Source organism: Polistes canadensis, unplaced genomic scaffold (genome assembly GCF_001313835.1).
Source record: "Polistes canadensis isolate GaletaPanama2010 unplaced genomic scaffold, ASM131383v1 scaffold_28, whole genome shotgun sequence".
In the NCBI taxonomy this organism is placed as follows: domain Eukaryota; kingdom Metazoa; phylum Arthropoda; class Insecta; order Hymenoptera; family Vespidae; genus Polistes; species Polistes canadensis.
The window spans coordinates 1,053,282-1,077,121 of record NW_014569575.1 but is presented as its reverse complement, the minus strand read 5'-3'; the positions used below and the strand labels follow the sequence as shown (position 1 = coordinate 1,077,121).

At 38.9% G+C, this 23,840-nt stretch overlaps 1 protein-coding gene across 1 annotated transcript in view; it reads right to left on the bottom strand.

The window, feature by feature from the left end:
- LOC106783978 (serine/threonine-protein kinase minibrain) overlaps positions 1 to 23,840 on the bottom strand; it is a 56,967-nt gene that overhangs the window by 25,188 nt on the left and 7,939 nt on the right. Inside the window, exon 2 of the mRNA XM_014743016.1 lies at positions 20,281 to 22,164. Within this exon, the coding sequence (XP_014598502.1) occupies positions 20,281 to 20,443 (163 nt within the window). The 5' untranslated portion in view covers positions 20,444 to 22,164. The remainder of the gene's footprint in view (positions 1 to 20,280; positions 22,165 to 23,840) is intronic.

Here is a 23,840-nt window from a genome sequence, read left to right as displayed (position 1 = left end):
AACGATATACAAGTTCGAAGAAGTAACGTCATAAAAACAGGGGGAAGGGGGAGGGGGTGTTGGGGAAAGAAGAACCTGTACCTCCTACCTACCGCGAGTTTTGTCGAGTATCCTCGCATGACCCCCCATCATACACGTAAGTTTTATTAACTCTCCCACCCCCTAATTTACTTTTTTTTCTTGTTTCCTTTTTTATTGTGTTCCTTCTTATCGGGTTAGACCATTTTTGATCGTAAGAGAAAATAAGAGTAGTTAAAAGTGTAAACGAATGAAGGGACGTTTCCGTTCGCGGAAATGGGCAATAATTAAGAAAAAAATAAAAAAGAAAAAAAAAAGAAATACCTCGATAAATATATTATAATACATCATGTCGTCGGGTATGAAGAAGAATTGGGGGACACCAACGACAGTGCACGCGTTAGTCGTTAATTTTGACGTACCATTCGTCCTCGGTTCTGCCCCGCCACTCATATCGAAACATTATCGTTATTTTAACGACCCTGTTATGTGCCTCGAACGAGCTTACGTCGTCCCCGCTTATCGCTTCGTAAAGCAAAACCCTCTTTCTCTTCCACCTATCTCTTCTTCTTCCTCCTTCCCCTCCTCCCCTACCCCTTTTTCACTCCTCCTTAGTTTCTATACCACTTTCTTATACACCTTTTAAAATTCTATCCCTAAATTTCGCCAAGGGTCGTAGTATTTTTCGACGTTACTTCAACGCAGAAAGTAACGCTGCTTTCTCGTGTAATTAAAAAATAAAATGTTTATGTGTGGTGTCTATATCGTAAAACGTCAAGTTTTAAATGATTGGAGTAAGGTAAAAACTTATCTAATGATCTCAAACGAGTATAACTACCGGTGGTATTCTCATTGGTCCTTTTTTTCTTTTTCCTCAGGTTTAAAAAAAAAAAAAAAAAAGATATCTATATTATTTCTTATCAAAAGTTTCATTATAAGAAACGTAAATGACGCGTGTGGTTGTTTGGTGGTGGTAAACGATCGATAATCTTTATTTCTTTTTTCTTTCTATCCAACTCTCTCTCTCTCTCTGTTTTTCTCTTTCAAACAAGGATAAACGCGTAATCGACGATAAAGGTAAGAGAGAGAGAGAGAGTGAGAGGGTGGGTAGGTAGATAGGTAGAAAGGAAGGAAGGAAGGAACAACAAAGCAAGAATCAACTGGTTGTCGCGAACGTCCCTAATTTCCCCAGCACTCGTCGGCACTGCTGCCTTCCTTCTTCTTCCTTCCGTCCCCGTCCTTATCTCATCCCTTCCGTTAAATGGTCCATGGAAGTGGCAATTGGTTAATCGCTCGACACGATTCGTCGTATGTGTTATGATACACACACTCGTGCGGGTATCTTTCTCTCTCTCTCTCTTTGGGCCAAGTAAATAAGTCAATAAGAGAAAAAGAGAGAGAGAGAGAGAGAGAGAGAGAGAGAGAGAAAGAAAAAGGAAAAGTCGACGACCCCCGTCGGCGATGGCACCGGGCGGTAAACTTTAACGAGAAAATTGTGGATGGTCGAATAAAATTTGCAGACCGTCCTCCACCCACTTCTCCCTCCCACCCCCCTCACTACTCCACCCCCTACTTCCAACGGTAGTTTCTCTCTTCGGCTTTTATCCCGAAGCTCTTCCGTTGGCCCAGAAGCCAGTAAAGCTATATTCCTCCTCAGCTTCCTCCTCCACCAGTCCCCTTTTAACCACCACCAACACCACCACCACCTCCAAGCCACCCCCTTATGCTGGTGTTCCAGGCCGCTCTCCACCATCCACCACCGGCACAACCCCTCCTCCTCCTCCTCCTCCCCCTTTGCCTCCTCCACAGTCATTTTTACGAGCCACTGCGTATCGGAAAGCGGAGGCGGCGGCACTGGCACGCCGGAGAGCTCTGTTTGAAATGTAGGCCAGGGTGCGGTTGAATGAAAAAAATATCATTCATTAACACGCTCGAGCAAGGGTTCTCAATCCTACTTTCCTCTCTCTCACTCTCTCTCTCTCTCTCTCCTTATTATTTTTTTCTTTTGCTCTCTTTTCGTGCTGGTCTCTCAGGAACGAAATGGCCCAGTGGCATATAGAGAACGATGCCGTCTCGTATCCCATTTGCATGTCTGCAAAACGAGGAAAAAAAAAAGAGAGAAAGAGAGAGAGTCTGCTGCACGAGAGGGAATCGATTGACTACGCGAAAGATAGAAAAAGTAAACCTTCGAAAGAAGTAAAAGTACCCTGGCACCCTTAAACCGCGAACCTACTTCTCCTCCTCCTCCCAGATTATTGTCACCCGGTATCGAAAGCGATTATCTACTCCGACGAGTTACCAGCACCCCCCGACTGCCTAATCTACTGATTAACCCCTCGGACAGCCAGAAATATTTTCACTGTTGGCCACATGAACGAACGAATGAACGAATGAACGAAAGAACGAACGACGGATCATACATACTTGACCCATTAATCGAACGAGCCTGTTAACGGGCTACAGCTTTCGACCGAGGAAAATGCTGATCGAGCGACTTCTACGATCTCTTCTTTTATATGTATTCGTACACTTTCTCTCTTTTTCTCTTTCACACACTTTTTCCATAGAGACACGCATACGTACACATACGCACGCATACATACACAGAGTGACAAGTTGGAGGGTACGTACGTTAGCGAGAAAATACTTAGCTAGTCTTTTAAACGAAACTTTTTTTTCTTTTTTTTTTAACTATCCCATTAATTGCAATCATTTTTTTTGTCTCTCTCTATCTCACTCCCCCTTCTCCTTTTCTTTATTAAATACATTAAATGACGCGGATTGAAGATAACACGCTGCTACTGTTGCTGCTGTGTTCCAACAAAATTGAGTGCACTACGACGCGTAAATGAAATTATAAGGAATGACTCGGATTAAATTTGTATAATATATAAAAAAGAAAATGTCTCATTCGTTCTCGAGAGAATAGAGAATTTCTGAACGATCATCGAAAAGAATAGGGGAACAGCATAACATAGCCCAAGATTTTCTAGAAATACTTTAGGGTTGAACATCTTAGCGACAATTTTTGCAGCTTCGAACAGCTATTAAACTCTCCTCCTCCTCCTCCTCGTCGACCGATGATGGTGTTGATAATGATGGTGGTGATGGTGGTGGTGGTGGTTCGTCGTCGTCTCGGCACGCGCCGAAAGTAAAAGCAAAGTTTTCTCGAACGCGTTTTGAGTTCGCGCTCTCGCAATTGTTCCTACCAAAGTTTCCCCCCCCCCCCCAAGTATAGTCGAGTAGAAGGAGGAGAAGGTGGTAAAGTAGGAGAGGGTGGAAAAGGTTGAAGAGAACAGAGGAGTCGTCTCGACTAGGCATTTCAATCGAAGAGAAACGTATCGACGTTGTGGACGACGATCGATTTTCACCGCGAAAGAGCATCGTTCGATGTAGCCATCGGCGTCGTTTCGAAGGATACTCGATAAAGAATGATAGAGCTAGAAATAGAGGAAGGGAACTTGTGAGTGAGTGTGTGTGTGTGTGAGAGAGAGAGAGAGAGACAGAAACAGAAACAAGAATCACCGACGAGAATTACTCGGTTTCCATCGAATCGGTCCACCACACACGTGTGCGCACACCTGTACTTGTATATAATATATATATATATAAATGTATATAATACATGTATAGATCGAACGGCAGACGAGCGTAAAAAATTCAGGATATCGATAGGGACAGGGAGGATTATTCTTTCGGTCGATAGGCGTACGAATGGAATTGGAACGTTTTACGAGCTCGTCGCGGCCATCGAATCGTTATCACCCGTCTAGTTTCTTTCCTAGAACGATCGAAATTTTCTACCTGTCAGCCTCGAAGTAAAAATTCTTCTTTCACGATCGTTCTACTACTACCACTACTACTACTACTACTACTACTGATTGTTAATTAAGCATAGGGAGAAACTTTTTTCTTCCTTTCTTACGATCGATCAAAAAGATGCAAATTTGGTTGCATCGGATAAGAGAATAGTGGTCGTCCGTCGTTGTTGTTGGTTAAAAGAAAAAAAAAAAAAGGAAAGGAAAAGAGAGAGGGAGAAAGTGAAAAAAAAAGAAATATAAACAAAAGAATAAAAGTGAAAGAGGAAGTAAGACCGATAATGCGATCTTAATTTGAAAGAGTAAATCGTGTAAGAGCAGCGAAGCCATTAATGAGCACGTACGTACAACGAATCCTAACCGCTTGCACCTGGCATCTACGATCGTACGCCGTCTGTCGCAGGCTGCCTCTTCTCCTCTTCCTTTCTCTCTCTCTCTCTTTCTTTCTCCCTCTCATTCCTTCTCTCGTTATTAACCCCAAAATTGCGGTCGAGAATCCTGATCGCCGATAGCGAGCCTCCTTCGTATGAAGGAAGATGCGACGATAACGATCGTAATTGAGTTTCCGTGAGGCTTGAATTATAACGTTGGTACATTCGTAATATTCCAAAGAGAAAGAAGGAAAGAGAATTAGAAAGAGAGAGAGAGGGGAGGAAAAAAAATTTGCTTGATATTCAAATTCATTCATTCGGTTCTATCACCCGGATCATCTTCATTAAAATTGCATAATCAAATGATTGCAGAAGATTTTATCTTTGGATTTCGAAAGCGAGGTCTACCTAGTTGGTTGGTTGGTTGGTTATTCGTTCGTTCGTTCGTAGGATCGAACGCAAGGCGAATTGAGAACCCTCATCGCGAGGTCACGAAAGGCTGACATAGGCCATACGATAGCCAACACGCATTCCGTTTCATTCATGCTTCTTGATCTGCCCCCTCCTCCTCCTCCCCCTCCTCCACCACAACCTCCCCCAGCTCTCTCTCTCTCTTCTCTCCCACCCTCCAACGCTCCTAGTGCACCTACTGGCCATCCCCTCCCGCCGTACTTCACCACCACCTGGAACCGCCCCCGGGGTACTTGCGGATACGTACCACAGCAGCGAGCCCTCGTGAAGCTACGAGCCCCACATTTGCCACCCCCTCCACCCCTCTCGCGAGACAAATGACTCGATCCACGCGAAGAGATCGAAAGAGATCACTTTTCTCCTAGTTTCTGCGCTAACCACCACCCCCAACTACTACTCATAGGTTGTACACAACAAAAGAAATAAATTCCTTTTGGAATTAGTATGCAACTGAGAAAAGACTTTTTTAGGATATTCCGAGGTGAGAATAGCAGTAAGTAGTATATGTACAATATATACTTGCCACTTAGGGCAAATATGTATATGTATATATATATATATATATACTTGTTTTATTTCTTCCTTTCTTTTACTTCCATTTTCTTCCCTCTCATCGATAAGCTAGGCGCACTACCCAAGCTTGCACTCTCGTCGACGATGACGAGTCGTTTTTCGTCGTACCGCAAAGTACACGGAAGGTGTAGGCATACGAAACCGCAAAAACCACAGGATCCGCCGTTGTTAAGCCGTCCTCGCGTGTTCCACGGTGTAACACCGTCGATTTGTGCGTCTCGCGTGTGCCTCTTTTCCGACTAATTTCTCGATCCTATCTCGTAGACGAGCTGCTGCTGTTATTTCCTCTTAACGTACTCCGGACGAAGAGGAGCAAGTATGTATTATATACACACATATATATATATATATATATATATATATATATATACTTAACTTACTTACTTACTTACTTACTTACTCGCTCACTTACTTACTTACTTACTCGCGTGTAAGAAAGAAAATACATTAGGGAGGAATAAGGAAGTACGTGCACGCGCGCACGAGCTACGATAAAATAGAATAAAAAATCACCGAGGTGCCAAGGTATCCAATTAGACGTTGAAATCAGCAGAAAAGGGTATGAACCTTGGGTGCGAATAAGATCGTCGATTTATTATTTCTACGGGCTACTGGTGACGTTGGGAACACCCGGTACACTCGACACGTAATACGTGTCACTGTTCATAATAGCCGTGTGCCTCTCATTCCCCCTACCTTTTCCTTCTCTTTATCATTCTATCTATCTATCTATCTATCTATCTAACCATCTCTTTCTCTCTCTTTCTCTCTCTGTCTATCTCTATGGCTACTTCTCTCGTTGGGTCTCCTATTATATCAACCTACATCCGGAAATGCCAAAGCTTCCCACGACGCGAACGTAGTTCGCGAGGACCGTGTACTACACGACGTATGCCAATGATAAACGTTTCTTTGATGGTGGCTGCTGGAGGACAGGAGTGTGTCCTTTGCCGATCGATCGTCAAAACGGCAACATGAGAGATAGAACGAATGAGAGAGAAAGAGAGAGAGAGAGAGAGAGAGAGAGAGAGAAAGGAGAAAGACTGGCACTCTCGTTAGCCGCCTTTTTAGCCTAATTACTTTGAAGCGAAGACGATGACCTCTCCTCTCCTCTCCTCTTTTCTCCTCTCCTCTCTGTTTTTCTCTCTCTCTCTATCTCTTCTCGTCGAAAACGATCGAAGATAATACAAAGTAGAACACGATGATCGACTTGGCTGCTTCGAAAGAAAATGTTTCTAACATACATACATACATATATACATACGTACATACGTATACTTACTTACTTACATAGTCAAGCTGCGAAATTTCAAAGAATTCCGATCATTCGCCATCTCCAGAACCGTTTCGTTATGCCGACTTGCAGACGCCTGTGCGATGAGGACGGAAAAAGAGCTCCAATGCGACGTATACAAAGAGCAAGGAGATCCATGAGAGGAAAAGAGAGAGAACGAGAGAGAGAGAGAGAGACTCTTCGCAATCAGAAATTTCCGTATGTGTCGGCTGTGTGGTAGGACGTGCATCGTTGCAGGCTAAGGGGTGACGAGGAGGGGTATGGGAGAGACGGAGGCGAAGAAGGATGTAAGGAGGAAAAGAGGAAAGGAGGACGTCGAGAGGACGACGAAGCAACGACGCGTTGTATAAACCTACGTACACAACAGACGATGTGTGACTTGAATATAAGATGATCGTTTTCTCTCGTTGACTCTGTGTCTATCTGTCTGACTAACTGTCTGATTGTATTTTTCTGTCACACATGCACGTATACATACATACACACACACACACTCCTCCTTTTTTCGTACATCTTCTTTTCTGAAGCCTTTACATGGCTAACTTCCTCTCAACGTTTCTTTCTCATCTAATTTTGTGGTGGTATATATGTACACACACACACGTACACACACATACACACTCTCTCTCTTTCTTTTTTATTTTTCATACGATAAATATGACTCCAATATTTTAGATCGAAAGGAATCGCAAGGATATGATTAATTTACTTAATCATTTGTGTATGTGTGTTTTTCCTTTTATCTTTTGATAACACAGTTAGAGAGAGAAAGAAGAAAAAAAGAAAGGATGGAAAAATTCTGTCAAAGTTTTTTTCTAACGTAGCCTACTTTCTTCTTCTTTTTCTTCCTATTAATGATGATTGCAAATATGTAATATGTAGATGTTGGTAAAGCAATAATACCATTGGCATCAAAGAAAGAAATGAGTAATGGCGCCCTCGCCCTATTCGCGAATCGATCGACGGCAAAACACGCTAGCGATTATCGTGTTTCAGCCTTCTTACTTATATTATTTCAAAGAAGAAGAAGTAGAAGTAGAAGTAGAAAAAGAAGAAGAAGTAGAAGAAGAACAATCTATTTCTTATTTCTTCGGATACCAGCTAACCACCAACCAACCAACCAACCAACTAACCAACGAAACAACCAACCTACCTACCTACCTACCTACTTACATTTTTCATCAGACTTTTATTTTCACGAACGACATAATCCAACGGTTTCGAAATTCCGCCTTCCGAAGTCGCGGTTACATATTCCTTCCTTCTTTCCCTACCCCCTCCCTCCCGTCCAACCTTACCCACCTCTCACTCCGTAATTACAGAGAGTCGTAAGCAAAGAGATTAATCGCGTGCGAAGAGGGGGATGGGGGGTTATGGGGAGTATGGGGGACGAGGAAGAGGAGGAGAAAAAAGTGTAGGTACGTTCAAACAACGAATAGGCGTATACGTCCTTGCAGATACGAATCTTCAAAAACGAATCGTCGAAATATCGAAAGGATCGTGGATCTATACTTGGTTAGGTATAAATACAAACATACGAAATAATATATATTTAAAACGAATACAATGAATATAATAATAAAATAAAAATGTAGAAAAAAAAAAATTGAATGTACACTTAACTCTGTTTTTAAACTGTAGATACATTGATCAAAGTATTTTTTTTTTTTAAATAAAAAAAAAAAGAAAAAAACTTAAGTATATTTATATGCATGTATATTATTTTTGTATATTCCTTGCTCTCTCTTTTTCCATCTACGAATGTTAAAATAATTAAAAAGTTTCACACGTTAGCTTAAGCACTGATGTCATTACCACAATAAATTTTTGCCTTCTTCTAAAAAAAATAATAAAAAAAGAAAAAAAAAAGAAACAAAATACTTATAGTTAACCGCTATAGTTTATTAATAGAATACGTACAAATATAATAAGAGTTCCGCCGTTTTAACTCGTACGATTATCTCCTAATTAACGAGGAACGAATGAAATCCCACGCATATTATATATATATATATATATATCTCCCCCTCTCCAATTCCCTCCCCCTCCTACTGCCGGTGAAATTCGCGTTACTTCGATAGCTTTAACATTCTCGTAATGACATAACGAATATAGAAGTAATAATAGCCGGTTATCGATTTCGTATTAACCGTAACTATGTACTTATTACACGGTTTCACAATTTCATTTAATCACGCGAAAATGACACGTTCTCGTTGACGAAGCGACGACATATTTACCGCGCATGCGTGTGCGCGCACGCATGCACGCACGCAACCATCCATCCAATCAGGTAAACAGCAAGCAAGGACGCGGCGAACAGAAGGACGAAATAGAAGATCCTTCAACTTTTTCCCTATTTTTTTTCCCCTTTTTATTTTTTTACCCTTAGATGAGAGAGGTAAACCATCAAATAGTAATCAAATGCATAATCGAACACAATATGTTGAAAATGAAGTTGTTACTAATATCGTTCAAAAGTATAACAACGTACAATTACGATGAAAGAAAATAAATAAATGGATAAAGAGAGAGAGAGAGAGAGAGAGAGAGAGAGAGGAAAAAGAAACAAAAGAGGGAGGAAAGGGGGGAAAGAAAGGAGAGTATTGGTTCGATAAATCGAGGAGAAAGAGGATAAGTTTAAAAGATACGTGTACGGAATTCCGCAACGAACGTCGTTGTTGTTCCTGTATGCACTGACCTCGCGTATTCGCGCGGCTATTGCGGTGCGCATTGTTTCGCGCACTGCTTTCCATGATCGAACGTGCCTCGACCTAAGAGAGAAAGAACAAGAAAAAGAGAAAGAGAAAGAGAGAGGTGGAATGATCCGTTCGTATCATAATCGATGATGATCGGTTTCACGATCGGTAGTAGAAGGGGGATGGTAACACACGACGACACTTCGTATTTCACCTTTTCACGATAAGAAAATAATGAATAAATTATATCAAAGGATAAAAAAGAAAAAAAGGAGAAGAAGAAGAAGAAGAAGAAAAAGGAAAGAAAGAAATATTATTTCATTATGAACGTCGTTTTGATGATGGGAATAACGTCTCTCGATAGCTCGAGAAAACTTTAGCACGAGATTTCTCTTCTCGCGCTTTGTCTCTGTTCACCGGTCTGTCTCTAATCGTCCCATTTTACGGTGCAACGGATACTACAGGAAAAAAAGCTTTACTTTCTTGCACAAGTATCAACGGCTTATGCCGGCCAGTTAGACGCCGCCGTCTAGGAACACCTGACCGTTATTCCAAACGAACTCTATGCGTCCTGGTGCATACATACATACATACATATATGTATGTATGTATATATATATATATATGTATGTATATGTATATATATAAGTACGTACGTACGTGCATGCATGCAACCAAGAGAGCAAGCATGCATGCATACAGATATACATACATTCATACATACATACATACACGCATACCTATGTATATACATACACAGATAAACGCACACGCGGCTTCGTTAAATAATGAAACTCGCTTCCGACTTCGCGGAGAGATAAAAGCTCGGCGAGGGCGGCGCGCACCAGTTGCATCCCGAGATTTATAAGAGATTCTGCGAGTATCTGCGTCTACGGGGATAGAGAGAAAGAGAGAGAGAGAGAGAGAGAGGGGGAAAAAAGGGAAGAAAAAGAGATAATTCCTTATCCGCGTCAGAGACGATTCGAAACTCGACTTTGTGTAATCGTTTCGTCGAAATAGAAGATATAAATATATATATATATATATATATGTGTGTGTGTATATATCCGTGGATTTACGAAAAACAGTGCCTCGCGAAAAATATAGGAAGAAACGAGCGATAAACGCGTGGTAAACACGGATCGCGCGTTTGCGTTCGCCTTGACCCAGAAAACTCTGTAAAACTGGGTACACCAACGAAGATCTAAGTCTCTTTCTCGGCTCGCCACTCCGATTGCACGCTTTATTACCGCGAATACGACGGGAACTAGCCAACATTCTCGAATAAACCTTCCTTTCCTTCCTTTTCCTTTCCTATTCTTTTTTTCTTTATTTGATACAGAAATAGGTCTATTTCAATGAAGACTTTGTCCTTAACTCCCTTCGAAATAGGCTCTTACATCATCACACGGTTCGTAACTTTTTCAATCGTTTTCGTAAAAAAATAATTCTCGATATAAGTATTAATCGAAAAATCATTAAAGTTCTCAATGATGCTCATTATCATTCAACACTGATCTAATTCTATTCATTTATATATTATCAATTATTTATTAATTTCAATTATTTTCTTTGCCATAGTATATTGCAATTTGATTCCAAGGGCATAATAAATCTCTTTCTCATTCTCTCTCGTGATTTCTTTCATCCTATACCTTCCCTTCCCTTCCCTTCCCTTCCCTCCCTCGCCCACCCCGTAACCAAGTAGAAAATCGTTCCCACCTTCGGCACGATAAAATCGGGACGCGCATCCCGCTTTCACATACGAATTAAAAGAACACACGTTGACTACGATTTAATCCTCCTTTATGTCCTCGAAAATTTTTATATTCAAACGAAATTAATTTAACTCTCTTCTTATATCTATCCTTTCTAATTTTTTTTTCTTTTTTTTTTTAGATCGATGATATTCTGTCAAATTTGATAAATATGACAACGTACAATTATACTCGATGGAACTTCTTTCTCTCTCTCTCTTTCTCTCTTTTTTTATTCTCTCCTTCTCTACCTATTAATTATAAAATGATTGGATCATTCTGCTTTGAGCTAAAGAAATAAATAATAATTCAACAAAGTTTTTAGTTACAAGATAAATAATATTCATCCTTCTTCTTCCCACTACTACTACTACTACTACTACTATTACTATTACTCTTTTGATATAGAACTCAATTTTTATTTTTTTTTATTTTACAAAATGATAAATGAAAAAAAAAAACCAAAATAAAAATAAGAAAAACATAGATATATAAACAACTTATACATATACAAATATTCGAGAAGGATAAAAAGTAAAAGAAGAAGAAAAAATAAGACGAAAAAGATGAAGGAAAAGGAGGAAGATAGCAACGGGACGCGCGTCAGGAGGTATCCTGTAGGACGACGACGACGACGACGACGCCGGAGGAAGCCAAGAGAGCAAGAGCAAGAGAAAGAGTGGGTTCTACGGGGAATAGTATGGTGTAGCGAAGGCGAGAGAAGAACGGACGAGAGGGGGAAGTTGAACGATGGGGAGAGCGAACGAACGAACGAGCGAGCGAGTGAGCGGGAGAGAGCGGGAGAGAGAGACAGAAAGAGAGAGAGAGAGAGGAGACAGAAGTAGAAGAGGAGCAAGCAAGGGGAGCCGGCATAGCAACAGAAAGAACGCTTCGAAACGAACAGCCGAGCGCTTCTGCTACTGCTGCTGTTGCTGCTGGTGCTGGTGCTGATGCTGACTACAGTGCCGATCTGCTCTGCACGGTGTACATGGTGAGAGAGAGAGAGAGAAAGAGAGAGAAGGACAGAGACGAAGATTGAGAGAGAAAGAGAGAGAGAGTGAGAGAGTGAGAGAGAGAGAGAGAGAGAGAGAGAAGAGCCGCGTATTGATCGTGTCGCACGGGGGTGGAGCAACCGCCGTCCGACTGGCTGGTCTGCCTTCCATGCGAACCCAAGCTTTAGAATGAGCGAGAGGGAATGAGAATGAGAATGAGAAAGAGAAAGACGAGATGAAGGTAAAAGAGAGGAGTAGCCCTTCGAGAAAAGGGTTTCTGCTTGCATCTCGACACCCTGGACCAGAAAGCGCCGACGATCACCGAGAAGGTACGCCACCTTTGTACAGGTGGCTCTCTCTCTTTCTCTAGTTTTCTTTCTCTTTTTCTCTTCAATTTGTATTATTTTGTTCGTTTGTTTTGGTTTTGTTCTATGTTTCGTTCAAAGATTCGTTTAATCTTATAATACTCTTCTCTCTCTCTCTCTCTCTCTCTCTCTCTCTCTCTCTTTCCAATTCTTGTGTCTGGTTTAAAAGAGGGTTTTGTTTTTGTTCTCTCTTTTTTTTTTTACGGGGGAATATAAGATTTTTGAAATCGATCTTTTTCTGTTTTTAACGATCGATGAATGGTTGGTTGGTTGAAGGACCGAAGGGGCGGGGGGATCATCGGGATTAGAAGACGAAACGAAAAAGAATGAGATGATGATGATGATAGACGGTGATGCGATTTCAAATGAGAAAGAAAGAGAAAAGGAGGGAAGGTGGGTGTTAGGAGGAGAAGGAGAGGGGTGTTAGTGAAAGGACTCGAAGAAAGAAGATCCTTAAGACCGTACGAGTGCGCTTCGAGGATCCACAGCTTCTAATTTTCCTCTTCTTTTCGAGCGACTTCCGCGGCACTTCTTCGCCTAGGAAAAAAACGATTCTTCTCGATGGACGGCGCGGGATTCGAGGATCTTTCGTTTGAAAGAGTCTCTCTCTTTCTCTCTCTCTCTTTTTCTCTACATCTAAAGGTGGAAGAGAAGAAAAAAGGTCCCGACGCCGGTGGACGAATGGTCCAATGTTTGCAAAATCCTACTCTCGACCGGCATCGAACTCGTTTCGTTTCCTCGAGTCCTTTTCCCTTTTTTTTTTCTTTTTATTCTTCTTCTTCTTCTTGTTTCTTTTTTATGCAAGAAACCTGCAAGTCCCGTTTCTGTTGTCTCTGTACCTTTATTTTCATCTAGATTCGACATTTTTTTTTCTTTCTCTCTTTCTCTCTTTCTCTCTCTCTAATTATAATATACAAGACACCCTTTTTTTTCGTTTACCTTTTTGATGCGAACAAACCTTTTACGATGACCGAACGATCAATTCGTATTTATCATTATATACCTTATTTTTATTATTTCTTTATTAGGGATAAATATAATATATATATATATATAAGAGTAATAAATAAATAAATAAATGGATAAAAAGATTACTTCTCGAAAAACAAGATATATTATATATAAAATGATTGTACGACGAAAATCACCTCGTTTCGCGACGAAGAAACTATGCTAATTAATTACGTTTTCTTAATTATTTTGGTTTCTTTTTGGGGTTTAAATTGCTTGCATCCTTCCACCTGCTTCTTCTTCTTCTTCTTATCGTTTCTACTTCGTAATGTTAGTTAATTGATAACGAAACGCAAATGCAGGAGGGCGGGGCGGGGCAGGGCGGGGTGTGGGGATGGTGGGGAGGGTTAGCAGGATGAGATCTCTCGTCGTTCTTACCGTGACGAAATTTCGTTACGGCATTATACGGTTTTATAACACGGGCAAAATGTGAGCGTTAGGCCAATTCGCACCTATACGGTAGAGGACAACCGCGAAATGAATTCGGCAGGTGATGACGTTGAGGAAAAAAAGACTTTGATGCATTGCCGAAAAAGGAGGAGGAGAAGGAAGAGGAGGAGGAAGAGGAAGAGGAAGAGGAGAAGAAAAAGAAGGGATAAGGGAGGTGTGTGTGTGTGTTCTACATAAATGAAGGCTTCGCTTAAACCGAATTACAGTGCAGCTGCCGTTTTCCGATCGAGGAGCAGATTTTTAGAGTGGAAAAGAGAAAAAGTAAAAGGATATAGGAAAAGAAAAAAAATAGAAAAAGAAAAAGAATGAAATAAAGGAAGAAAGACAGAATCGAGATTTTCGAGAGATCTTACGGAATAAACGTTAAAGGACGAACTCTGGCTTGGTCTTGACCTCTTTCTATGAACACTCTCTTTCTCTCTCTCTCTTTCTTTTTTTTTCTCTCTCTTGCTCCTTGCAAAGCATCGAGTGAAAACAGTAAAAAAGCACTGGTACCCGAAAAACTAGGACTGTTTATACGTAATCTGGTTGGGGAACTATATTCGCGTGACATAATTACTCCAGTAAAATAATTGTCCCGATAGCCGCACGAACGATGCATCCTAATTAGAGGGTGTTACGTAACGATAAAAGGAAAAGAGAGAAAAAACAAGAGAGAGAGAGAGAGAAATCTCGATTGCATTTGAATCCTATTCCATAAAAGTACATGCTGACTATACTTTGCTTTTTTAAATGTTTCTCGGTTACGTCTCGAACGATTTGTTCCTTTCAACGACTAAACCCAGACTGGATAACAAACTCTTTTGACTTCTTTCGAGAAGAGAAAAGTAATTAACGTGTTTACCAATTTTGTCAGTCAATTGCCGATCAAGAACAAACACAACGTTTATTATACTATTTTATAAATCATAAACATATAACAAATTTTATTTGAATTATTACCGAGTTCTAATTTGTTTCCCAATCGAAATTTGATCTCATATTTTTTATTTCAACGTTATAAACATACAAATATATATATACACGGAAATAAATACCTCTACGTGTTATTTCCAAGAGAAAGGGTTAAAAAAAAAAGAAAAAGAAATATGGATAAATGTTGGGAAAGAGAAAAATAGAGAGAGGGGGGACAGGGGAGGGAAAGACTTCCGTCATCCGGAACGTTCGTAGCAACACACAGCGGAGCCGGCAACGTCTCCCAATTAGTTGAGATAATCGAGGTCCCATTGTATTTCGGGTGCTTCTCTCCCATCTTTCTCTCACGCCCTCACCCCCACCTCCTCCCCTCTCCCTCACCCAAACATTCTGCTATCCGATTAAACGGGTACGTCAAATCTTGAATAATTTAGCCGATCCCAAGCACGAATCCTGCATCGGAGCCTAGCAGAGAGGCGACACGAGCTAGCTAGCCGACGAGTGGTACGAAAGAACGATAGAGATGATGATAAAGAGAAAAACCAAGAGAAAGAGAGAGAGAGAGAGTGTGTGGATCCCTCGTCGTGTCAGTGAGCTTGCAACGGGAGCGACGTAATTTGAAAATTGGAGAGGTCAGTGTCGGAAATCGGAGAGGGTTCGTGGATAGCGAAGAAGACGGATAAAGAGATAGGAGAACAAGAGAGAGGAGAAGAGAGGAGAGGAGAGGAGAGTTTCAACGCCTGTTTCGTCCAAGAGAGAAACGACATACATATATATACACATACACAAATACATAGATAGAAAGAGAGAGAGAGTACGGCTTCCACCACGTGAGAGATGCATCGTGGCCCTATTTGCATGTCAATAAACACCTTCCTTCCAACGCGTATTTCGCGCGATTAGCGCATTAATAAACACTTTACACTCCCATTTTTTTCTATTAATCTTTTGGAACAAATAATTGAATTTATTCGTCGATTAAAGAAAATCTTTACGAATTTATTCGAATTATTTTATTTTATTTCGATAGAAACTATATATATTATTGATAATTATAATAATATGAAATATCTAACGATGAAGAGGGGACCTCTTTTAGAAACAACAAAGACAAAGACAAAGACAATGACGACGACGAAGAAGAAGATGATCAATTTATTATCGTTGAAAAGGATTCAAACTACGATAAAAATGTGTATTTTTCTCTTTCTCGTAAGAAGAACTATGCCGCGGTTATTGCTTATTCGATAATCATTCCCTATTATTATCCTTGTTTCTCCGGCAATTTTGTTCGTATTTTTCCTGGGCCAATAAATGGCGGGCTGCGCGAGACTAAAGTTTCAAAGCCGATGAAGTAAATGCGATATACTTATTTTTTATTATTATTATTATTATCATTATCATTATCATTATCATTACCGTTATTATTATTATCATGTATCATTAACAGGAAATAAAAAAAAAATTACATAAAAAATAAGAGAAAGAGAGAGAGAGAGTGAGAGATAATCGCAGTACTCGTTTTAACAGTTGCATAAATTAACGGAACGACACGATCGTTCGAAAAAAAAAAAAAAAAAAGTAAATAAAATGTTCCCTATCATTTCTAATATTTCTCCTAAAAGTTTCTTTCGTCTTTTTTTTTTTTGTCCCTTTTGCCACCCAGAGCTTCTTCTTCCTCCTCTTCCTCTTCTTCTTCTTTTTCTCTATCCGGCTAAAAGTTTGACAAGAATCGAAAAGGGCCAAAAGCGTCCCGTTAGAAGGTGAATCGAATTCTGAGTTGACTCTTAAAATCATTCGTTTAATAATCCCCTCAAAGCGACGAGAGCCCTACTACAAACTGTACGCTCAACTCCATCCAAGAGGATTTCAAGAGTTCCCTCTTCTAGTCAAAAGGAAAGTCAATCATTTTTTTGTCTTTCTCTCTCTCTCTCTCCCTCTCTCTCTCTCTCTTAGAAACTCGTCGCGAGGTCAACGTCTGTCGATATTGGTTCTATGGAATCGAGGAAGGAACTGAAAGGACAAGAGAAAGAAAGAAATAGAAAGAGAAAGAGAAAGATAACAGAAAGAAGGTGCCAGGTCGAAAATACACGTCAGTCGGGTGAATGGTCGAGCAGAATCTTCGAATTGTCCGAGAGTCGCCGATCAGGCATCGGTCCAAAACCGGCCCCCCCGTTCTTCGTCGAGTCCGACGAAGATACGATGATGATGACGACGCCGACGCCAACACCGACGCCGACACCGACGCCAACGCAAACGCCAACGCCGACGCCGACGCCGACGCCGACGCCGGTAAAAGGGGGTGGTGGGAAGGGAGGAAAAGTGAGGAACAGAGTGAGAGGGTAAAACGACGAACGTGCACCCGCCGCTTGTCGAATGCGTTCACTCGATGAAGAGAATCTTCCTTCTTCCTTCCTTCTCTCTCTATCTCTCTCTCTCTCTGTCTATTTCTTTCTCTCTACCGATTGCACCAGACGCCATCTTCGATCTTCTCTCGTATTTACGACGATCGTCCAATTATCGAGTATTTTTAGATCGCTCGATCCAAGCGCCTAAGAGAAATTCGCCCTGTGAATTCCGCACGATTAATTCCTAACTGACTATATATACAAGCTGACTACTATATATATATGTTACCGTCGAAGCTAGGAATCAGTCAGTCATTGCTAGTAATTCCTCGGTATTCTTAACAATGCAAAACGCCTTCCGACGAAGTCGGAAATAACACTTTTTACAGAGTTTTTCCTAAGCATCGAACATAATACTTTGATATCCTATAGAATACCAAATTATTATTTAAACAACGTTGAAAAGAATACATTCTCGGACACGGGCACACACAGCCATACGCAATCCCTCCCCCTCAGACACACCACACCACACCATCATCACCACCCACAACATATATGCAAGTAAATAAGTTAAGTATTCTATACTCGATGATGCTTGCTTTTTTATCGAACCCTGCTGCGATAACAACGATCGACATCTAACCAACATCCCCCTCAGCCTCCCCCTTCTCCCGCTGCACACTTTGTATTTCCCTTTCTACTTATTTCTCCTTCTTCTTCTTCTTCTTCTTCTTTCTGTCCCTTTTTTTTGTTCGTTTTTCTGATTTATCTTACAACGACGATTTCTATTTTGAAATGAACAAGCCAAAAGAGAAAGAGATCAAATACACAAGGGAAAGCTTTCTAATGCGTTTGATCTTTAGGAAGGTCAGTGACGCTTCGAGTTCTTTTTTCGGCTAACAAACAAACAAACAAAAAATAGAAAGAAAGAGTTGAAAGAAAGGTAGAAAGAAGAAGAAGAAGAAGAAGAAGACAAGGGAACAGATTTCTGCTGCTACTGCTGCTGCTTGATGTCGAACACAACTTGTCGATTTTCTCTCACCAAGAGAAAGAGAAATACGAAGAGAGAAACAGAACGTGACCATGCTATTCTCGTCGATCGTTACAAGAAGACAATTCAAGCCTAACAATAAATTATAAGAAAAGGTCGACCAACTCTTCTAAATACTATCTTCAAAAGTGTTTTATACAAACTTATAAAATCTACGTTGTATTTTTCGTTTTTAAATTAAAACAAAAGATATAATATATATCTGTTTGCTATCCAATCGACAAATATCTTCGTTCGATGTGTTAAGATATATTTGTTTTTTTTTCTTTTTGGTTTCTTTTTTTGTAAAACGATCATTTCATTTATCCCTCACAGTAGGAATAGGTGTCCCGAAGTGTCTCGACAACTTTTGCGGTGTTAAATATCATTCTACGTTATATTATAATCTTTCCCAAATGTTGACAAATAAATAATAGGACTTTCGAAGTAAAATATGATCGAAAATAATACGTATGAATAATAAAAGAAAAAGAAAAGAAAAAAAAGAATAAATAAATCAAAGTGCCTCCGTCCAAAGTATACTTTCGATCTTTCTTTTTTTTTCTTTTTTACTTTTTTTTTCCTTCGTCACCGCATCGACACTTTCACCCCTAGAATAATTTACTAAAAAATAAACAAGCTAATTCTTTAACACCACCGAGTTCACCTTACCATCGTTCCAAACCATTATTTTCAAACATGCATCCGTAACACGTACAAAACACCAATTCAACCTCTGATCACCGAAAGATTTTCTGCTCTAACCGCGAGAAACAGAAAGACAGTAGCACCCCCAACCAACCCCCCCTTTGGTAAACCCTCTTCACTGGTTTTGTTTTTTTAATTTCTTTTTTTTCTTTTCCCCCTATTACGATGCTAACGGTCACATACACTGTGTCCAATTTTAATCAACCTATCAGAATACAGATTGAAATCACTTAACAAACCGAAAACAACAACTTTGCTGGTAACAACGAACGGATTTAAATATTACACCCCTTTTAACTTTCGTGAACTCCGAGAGTTGGAGTGCAAAAGAGAGAAGTCTACCCCACCCAACCCCCATCACTCACTCTCTCTCTCTCTCTCTTTCCTTACTATCGCGATAATTAACAATTTCCCGAGTCATTGGACCGCGAATGCAGCAGTTGCTTTTTCTCTTCGCATTAAAGGTACGCAGCGGTAACGTATCGACCCCTTCGGCAACATACAGTGGTCGGTCCCGAATCTCGAAAGCGTTGCCAAAATTTCAAGATTATTTCATTTTGATCTTTTTTTCTTTTTTTGTAAATTAGTTTCTTAGATTGTTCATTACGAATTTGATATTAGGTTTTTTATTCTGTTCTTTTTGAATAACAAAATAACTGATACGAATTTTCGCCGATCTTTTTTTGTCTTTCAAAACGTGTTTTTAACGTTGCCAATTTATTTGCCTGATTCGAGACAGAATAATAATACACAAATATTGCTCGGTTAATTTCAAACTTTAGAAAAAAAAAAAAAAAAAAAGAAGAGAAAGAAAAGGAAGAGGAAGAGTTGATACAAAATAGAGAAAGAGAGGAAAGATGCAGAATGTAGATCGTCGATCTTTTTCGCTTGATACCGAGAAACGATTCTAGTCCGATCCAATATCATACACCTGCTAATAAACGGACTCCTACGTTCGCGTGGAACAGAGAAAACGAGAGAGAAAGAGAATGAGTAAAAGAAAAGATAGAGAGAAACTACCGCGAAACGATGCACCTGCAATACCGCAGATGCACCGCATAGTTTTATATACACACACACACATATATATATATATATATATGTATAGTATATTATATATTATCTTTCTCTCTGAACTTTCGATTGGGTCTTTGGGCGGTCCCTTTTTACGAGTAATAAGAAAAAAATAAGAAAAAAAAATAAAAAAAAATGAAAACTACACGATAATATAACAAGATGAGTCGAGCAATTAGTTGATAATGGTTACTAAATTTGTACACCTTAAGTATAATTATGAGTTTGGGTATAATTTATGAAAGAAGAAACTAGCTATTAACCGAATCCCATATAGATCTACGGATATAGATAAGAAATAAGATAATGATCGACGTTGTATCTAAATAAGTAGATGGTTAGATATATATATATATATATATATGCACAATAGATTTACTCACATTGTTGCTTGTGCCTGGACTCCATGAGGATCCTTTGTTCGTTTTTGTGCCACGCGTCGAGAGCGTCGATAGTGTCGGTGCCTGCGATGCTCCTCGCACCTGCGGAGGGTGGTTGGACACCCCCACGTCCCACACCGCCCCCGCCACCGCCTCCATACTCCATGCCCGCGGCACCACCCTTCCCACCCTTTCACTTCTGCCCCCGGCAGTCCTCAAACGCTCACAACATGGGGCACGGCTGCCCTCTCGATACCGCTCGACTGTCCTCCTTCCCCCTCCTCCCCCCGCCCACCACCACCTCCTCCTCCTCCTCCTCCTCTTCCTCCTCCTTTTTTTTACCCCTTTACTCTATCTTTATCTCACCAGACACAATCACCACCCACAACAGTCACCACCAGAGCACTGTTACCCACCACCGTGTACGTACGTCAACTTATTATTATTATTACTACTACTACTACTACAACTACTACTATTCCACTTCCTCCTCCTCCTCTTTCTCCTCTTCTTTTTCTTTTTTTTCTTTTCTCTTCTATGGTACCAGCAAAAAGAAAAAATTCGTCAAAGTAAATTCTTCCCCTATCAACAACTCTGATATTTCCTTATCAGTTTCTATCTTATTTTTTCTTTCCTTTTCTCTCTATGAGAAAAAATGAATCCTCGGTAAGAGAAATAAAAACGAATAATAGAAGTGCATCGAAAGGAAAAGGATATTTGTATTATATTCGAAAAAGACTCGTCGTATTATTTGTCCCTTTTTCGTCTTATTTTTACTTCTTTTTCTTCTTCTTTTCCTTTTCCTCTTCCTCCTCCTCCTCCTCCTCTTTTTCTTCTTCCTTCTTTTCCTTTTTTGTTCCTCCACCTCCTCTTCCTCTTCCTCAGATAATTCGTTGAAGGATCATCGAACGTATTCTATTCCTCTTTGGCTTCTTCTTCTTCTTCTTCTTTCTTTCCACGTGTTTATTTTAACTGCTAACCCTATCACCACCACCCTCTCTTCCTCTTTCTTTATCATACGAAAAAATAGCTCTTATTTACACGCTCTCGCACGCCCACGACTTCTTTTCTTTCGGCTTCGGCTTATTCTCTTATTCTTATTCTTATTCTTCACTTGTTTTCTGTATTTTTAATGTATTCGTCTGTTTAACTTTTCCGCTTGTTTAACCCTTTCTACCCTTCTTTCACGCACTAGTTTTTGTTGTTGGTTGGTTGGTTGTTTGTTTGTTTTTTTTTTCTTTTTTACTCTCACACACGCTACCTCCTACTATCTCTTTCTCTCTTATACTTTTGTACCACACAAATACACAATTATCTATATCTATCCTTCTCTATTTCTTTTTCTTCTTTTCTCGTTCACACTTGTCTCACTCTCACTTTTTCACGCGTTATCACGAAAATTGTGTGTTAATTATTTGTTATTTATTTATTTATTTATTTATTTATTCCTTGTATACGTGTGTAGAGATGTGTGTTGGTTGTGTTATGCGTGCTTGCTTGCTTTGCTTGTTAGTATGTATCTCGTGTCTCTCTTTCTCTCTTTCCTTCTTGCTTTCGCTTTATATTCTTCGACTAATTCTACTAACTTTTTTTTTCTTTTTTTTTTTTAGGGTAATCCGTTGCGTTTTTACTTCTTCTTTATTTGTATCTGTTTTTTTTTTTTATTTTTTTTTTTTTAATTATTATTATTACTTCTCTGATTTACACCCCAGAGGTTCAGCCTTTTCTCCCAGTTTTCATTCGCCGGTGCATGCGTTATTTTTCACGAAGCGCTGTTGTGTAGTATTAATTACTCTTATTTCTTCTTCTTCTTCTTCTTCTTGCCCCCCTTTCCTTCACTTGACGTCACTATCTGCCTTCATGCTGTACCGACGACAAAGTTGATATCTGTAATCAGAAGAAAATAATGTTAATTACATCATAGAAACGCGAGATACAATATAGAAATAAAATAAATATAGATTTTGTTCATCAACCCTACCGACCAAAAGTTTAGAATCGTTATAACCGATGTAGTAATATATACCGATCAATTTTCAATTGATTTATTGTTATTACATTAAACATTAACACATGTTCAGTTATGTTTTAAGAGATTGCATGTTTCTTATGTCAACCAAATTTTTAATACATTGCGATCGGAATTATATTTTATTATTACGACATCTTTATAGCAACTTCAAAAATATTCAATTAAAAAAGTACTCTAAAAAGAAAAAAAAATATATAATTTCCAGCATGTCCGGATAATGTTAGAATGTCATTAAAAATAACGGGCAGTTTTCTTTTTCTCGATGACAGGATTATTTGAAGAAAAATATTCATAATATTATAATAAAATGTAAAATATATTTTACTAGTAAGATTTTTTGACACCAAAATTTATCTCGATTACTCAAGGCCACGTGTTCATTTTTTTCTTATATAATATATCCTTTCTTTTTCGGGGAATATATAAAATAATTCTAATCTTTTGGCAGAAAGTGTATATGAGCAACCAATTTGCCAAATCGATTTAATTCCACGATATAAAAAGTAGAGAAAATTAATAAAGTGATATGTATTGTCGTATCATTTATTATTGAACGATCATAAAAATTGTTTTCATTTTAATAGTGTTAAGTATAATTATTAATGAAATTAATTTGGAATATATAAAAAGTTAAGTATTAATGAGAGAGAGGTTAATTAATAATAAAATTTGAAATAAATCAAAAAGTGGAATTAATCGATCTAAGCTTGTGAATGATTCATATATACTCAAAAATATTAAAAAAGTTTACAGTGTATGATTAATCAATATATTTCATATTTCGATTATTTATAAATCACTCAGATTATTGTTTTTAAGCAGTTAGATACTTTAATAAGTCACTTATTAAACCATTTGCATCATTAGCATATAAATACATTTAATTTTCTTGATTATTATCACAAGAAAATCTTACATAATAATAAATACATTTTTGTTTCCATTTTACATTACATATCATTGACCATTTATATATTAAAAAAAAAAGTACTGAAATATGTACAAAAATACATAAATATATTATAATTTTATCGACTCGTATAAATTTTGTCTATTTAAATATAATAATAAAAAAAAACAATTTGATGTATGAGAGATAAAAGTAATCATTTTTTAATTCTTCCTTACAATGCAAATGAGATAATAATAATAATAATAAATACACAATACACACATATAATTTATTGAAATAATATAAAAACAAATGCGGCTTATATAAAAATTAAAAAAAATCCTCCTCCACCACCCATCTTCGTCGAGAATTATTTCTAATTTAATTCTTTGTTTTCTTCTTTTTTCGATCCTCGTGTAAAAGGGCAAGGACGATCCGAATGAAATAGTTACTCGTTGGTAGCGGTAATCGTAGTTATCGGGAAATGGTAGTAGAGGTAGTACACTAACCACCCCTGGGGTACCACCACCTCCTAGTACGCCGATGGCGCTTTGATATTCGCCAGATTGAAAGTCAACGCCGATTGATTCGAACTTTACCAATGAATACCACGTGAATCGTTATTTTTTATATTCGGTA